At 42.4% G+C, this 4,429-nt stretch overlaps 1 protein-coding gene across 1 annotated transcript in view; it reads right to left on the bottom strand.

Moving 5' to 3' along the window:
* LOC114006296 (putative neuroblastoma breakpoint family member 5) overlaps nt 1-2,682 on the bottom strand; it is a gene marked incomplete at its 3' end in the record, with an annotated part of 4,078 nt that extends 1,396 nt beyond the window's left edge. The window contains exons 1-2 of the mRNA XM_027768562.1: nt 2,505-2,682; nt 331-520 (exon numbers count right to left, since the gene is read on the bottom strand). Coding sequence (XP_027624363.1) covers nt 331-520; nt 2,505-2,682 — 368 coding nt within the window. The remainder of the gene's footprint in view (nt 1-330; nt 521-2,504) is intronic.
* Nucleotides 2,683-4,429: the final 1,747 nt, after the last annotated feature.

The following is a 4,429-nucleotide window of genomic DNA, read 5'->3' as shown; positions in this document are numbered from 1 at the left end:
CTCTGTCAACAAGCCCAGAACAATTTGGCAAAAATAATGCCTTTCATTCTGGTTTGTGTAATCAGGGAACTGGTGGCATTGAAGGATGGAGGAAATCCATGAGATTTACTCTGCATATCTAAGTTGGAGAAATTAATAGAATGGTTTCGCTCTCTCCCATCTGGAGTGAAATAGCCATATCCATAGGATACCTTACTCCTGCTCATGGCCATCCATGAATAAGGAACAGCAGGCTAAATAAAGGTTCCCAAGCCAGGGCATTGGCTGTCTTGCTAAGATCCTTTGTTCTCATGTGTTGCCATCTTGTGTAACAGAGGACCCTCTTTTTACCTGGTAAGCTCCTTCTTGCAGCCTATGGTCATGTCCTTGAGCTGAGTGATCTTATTTTGAATCTCTGGGAAATTTTCTCGAAGCTGCTTCAGTTTCACCTTCAACTCTTCGATCTCTTTCATTGGCCCTTGAAGTTCAATTTCAGAGCTGACCTCAGTCTTGCCAGGGCCTTCAATGGAATGGGTATTGTCTGTGGAGGACAACATCAGGGGATTAGTACTTGTGGTTCAAGCCTAGCAAGAAGATGAGTGCAGGCACATTTGCCCCGACAGACACAACTGAGACAAAGGAAAGCAAGGTCCCGAGTGGGTGGATAAAAGCGAGTGCTGGCATGCTGTACTCTATGCTCTGGGGAATGATGAATCTCTGTGTTTACAGTGCCCCTCATCTCACTAATTTCAAATTGCCTGGCATGCTCTTAGACAGACTTCTCAGGGCTTTATGCTCACCAGGTTCCACATGCTCTCCTACTATTTGCTCAACCATCCCATCTCACTTTCCATCATAGGTCAACCCATCATGTCCTTGCTGCTTCGTGGAACACAAGATTCTTGGTCATTAATGAAGACAGCATAGAAAGGGTCATTTTCTCAGAGAAAGTCCCAGCACTGTCAAGGACAATGGCTTTTATGTTCTCATTGTCAGATGACTGCTTATGAAGACAAGTCAACTGGGAGCAGAAGGTCTGAGCTCCCAGCAGAGGAGCCATGGTAATGACACCTCCTAAAACAGGCCCATGTCATGGTCTGTTTGTAAAGGGAGACTGATCCCTAAGGACTGAGTTTGTAGTCTTCAACATCATCCCCGGTGCCTCTGTGTACATGCCCAAAAGGTGAGGTAGGTGACATTGAAGGGGAGGGTTGGATGAGGAAAGAGCAGCTCAAGGAATATAAATAACTTGGGAATATAATTCCTTTCTATTTGGCAGTCAAAACCTACATCCTGTGTTGTCTGACTCTGAATTATGGGCCACATTAACAAGCTTTGCAGCGCCTGAGGTAAAACAGCTTGCTGTGACTTGAAGTAGTTTCCTGTACACTTAGGAACGCTCCTAGGACTAAAATGATATAGGTCCCCTCTTCCTGAACAGGTCAGTGGACTTGCAGACTGAGTGTGGGAGTGCAAGGCCTGTACCACACAATGATGTAGATTTCACTGGGGACATTGGTCACCTCCACTTACTCCTGTTCCCACAGAGCCATCTGAATCATATCACAGTACCTCAAAATCTACCTGGACCTTCTACCTGTCCTTCATCTAAGATTCAGGGAGAAATGGGGGTTTTGAGGAGTATGGATGTTCTGCCATGCCCAGCAACATCCTCGACTTCATCACAGAGTGTCAATTGACTTTGTCTCATAGGAAAAAGAGCCAGTATTGCAGAAAGCAAGACTTCTCTTTCACCAAGGTAGTCCCTCTTCATGGTGTCACTTAAATTTAGAAATGTTTCAATTTTAGCAAATTTATCTTTACACTCTTTTAAAATAGGCACTGTGAAATATCACCCTGTTTTTCCCAGTGTAACCTAAACAGTGCTTTTCCTATGGGGTCTCCACAGAAGCTTGAATTGGATAAAAGTTTAACAGGCCAACACATCGAAACCAACAGTGATGATGCATCCTATTAAAAATGGTTTAGTCTGGGAGCTAGTAGGAGGAACGGTGGCTAAGGTATTGGATTCTCACTATCAACCACAGTTGAGGTCCTACACCTGGCAGCTTGAAAAATCACACTAGGCACATATGCAGGCATCTACTAAATTCTTAGAGAAAAGTGGAGGACAAGGGATTGTGGTGTGATCATCCCATTTGGAGGATGATTTCTCACTTTCCCTCTCTGTCTTTCTCTGGTGAGTGCATGCTATCTATGCGGAAAGAAAATAAACTAACAACAAAACAAACAAAAAAGATTTGGTATATTGCACAAAACAACAGGCAACTCTGTGACAGCAACAGGAATCAACAACTGAGATTTCAGCTACAACTCACTAGATCACAAAGGTTTCCCCATCCTCATCAAATTGAGGGTAAAATTCCCACTTCCTCTGTTATAGGAGGATGGCAGAAGTGAAATTTATCTTGATGAGTGAAAGGGAAGAATTATGTCTGAAGTTTATCAGAGAAAGGAAACACAATTGTTCATCTCAGTGGTGATGGTGAACCTAGAGAACTTACTGGATTTCTGTAACTGGTTGTACAGGGAGTAGGCAGTAGCCTCCAATATAGAGAATTTCTCTTTTGGAACTCGATACTGATGTTCACTCACCACTGGTTGTGAGTGCAATTGCTGATAGACCTCTAAGATGTTCATTTGTTCCCTGGGATCAGACGAAGGGCTGAGGGATTCTGCCATGCTGATAATCGAGACAGAAGGGACACAGCCAGAGACTGTAGAAAAGAAACCCAAACATGTGAAGACTTAACAAAAGGAAAATGAAATAGGCTTCATCAAGTTTGATGGATGGCAATAACTGTCAACCTTAACTTACCGTTGTGAATAAGTTGACCAACCCCTGCCTTCTGATCAACTAGGCCATGCAGATCACAGGCCAGCTGATCTCTCCTCAAGGTCACCACTGTGAGGAGCCCAACCTCAGTAGCTTCTAGCAATAATTGTCACGTGGTTTTCCCCTAGTGCTCATCCTGCAGGCCTATATCTTTCCTGAACCATCACCATCTGTTTTTCCTGCCTTATTCTTGTGTGTGTATAAAATAACCAAGGTGAAAATAATTTCTCAAGTTTTCTTTTCATGATTATCAAGAAGTCATTCCAAAATGTCTTGAACTTTCAACAGGGCTTACTCCTTCCCTCTGGTTAAAACAGTACCTTTCCACCATAGGAAGGTAACATAGTTATGAAGTTCCTCTCTGTGTCTTATCCTACTTTAATTTCAGTTTTAAAGTATGGGAAAAGGCAGTATGTAATACTAAATGAAATAACAGTTATTGTTGAAAAATGATTCTGTCCTGATGCCTTAATATTCTTCTCACTGTCTTCCATTCTTAAGTTGACCTTTTTTTTTTTCTTTTTACTTGCTGGGCAGACTTTGACTTTTGATTCATCTAAACTATGTTGGATAACACTACCTCTCCTTAGGTCCTCTTCTACATTGGGTTGCTTTCATTTGTGTGTGTTTGTGTGTCACAAAACATTGTATTTTGAACCACAGTTGACAATGTGGGAGTCCAGCGGCATAGCCATTATGCCCTCTGTTGGCCCAGTGATGCTATTTTTTTAGTATTCAATTCAGGTTACTCAGATATCAAACAGTTCAAGAATCAGAAACAACTTCTTTGTGGAATGTTGCTTCCTATTGAGTTGATTTTATATCATTGAGTAGAGGTTGAATTCCAGGAACAGAATATGATATGTCAATGATATGTCAAGGTCATTAATGTGAGGTGACAGTGAAGCACTGTGTGTGTGAATAGAGTTCAATGACACAGAAGCTAAGACCGAGACAAAAGAGACAGGCAAGTTGGAAATAGAGATCACTCTGTTAACTTTCTCACTTTCTTGGCATTCAGATGTAACTAAGTTCTGTGAGCCTGCAATTTCAGAGATGCCCCTGTGACTCAGTGTCTTCTGTTCTGCTCCTGAAGTCTCCCACATTCAGGGTACAGCAAGAAAGAAGATGTGCCATCAAACATGCATATCATGGTGAAGGAAGGAAGGATCAGATCAACATGTGTTAAAAGCTGACCTCTGTCCCCCATGTGCTCATCACCACTTTACAAATACACTGTATTATCACATAGGTTTTGAGATGTATCTGTGGCTCTAACAAGATCCTGGATCACAAGTAGAAAGTCACTGTTGCAAGACCAGCAGGTGGTGTGGTGGCTATGGGATTAGACTTACACATGGTCTACTGTGGTTCAAATCCTGGACCTAGCAGCTGGAGACTCATGCTGGGCAAGTATGCATGTGTGCCTGGAGTGATAATATAATATAGGAGGAGAGGAAATTATGGCATGGCATCCTCCATTAGGAGCAATATCTGACTTTCAATCAGACTGTCTCTGTCTCTCCAGTGAGTGCATGTGCCATAAAAAATAAAAAAAAAACCTCACTGGTGCCTCCAGCCAAAACATGATGA

The sequence above is a fragment of the Tupaia chinensis genome, unplaced genomic scaffold, assembly GCF_000334495.1.
Source record: "Tupaia chinensis unplaced genomic scaffold, TupChi_1.0 Scaffold146844_1, whole genome shotgun sequence".
Classification (NCBI taxonomy): Eukaryota; Metazoa; Chordata; class Mammalia; order Scandentia; family Tupaiidae; genus Tupaia; species Tupaia belangeri.
The sequence above is the reverse complement of the archived record's forward strand: the minus strand, read 5'-3'. Positions and strand labels throughout refer to the sequence as shown.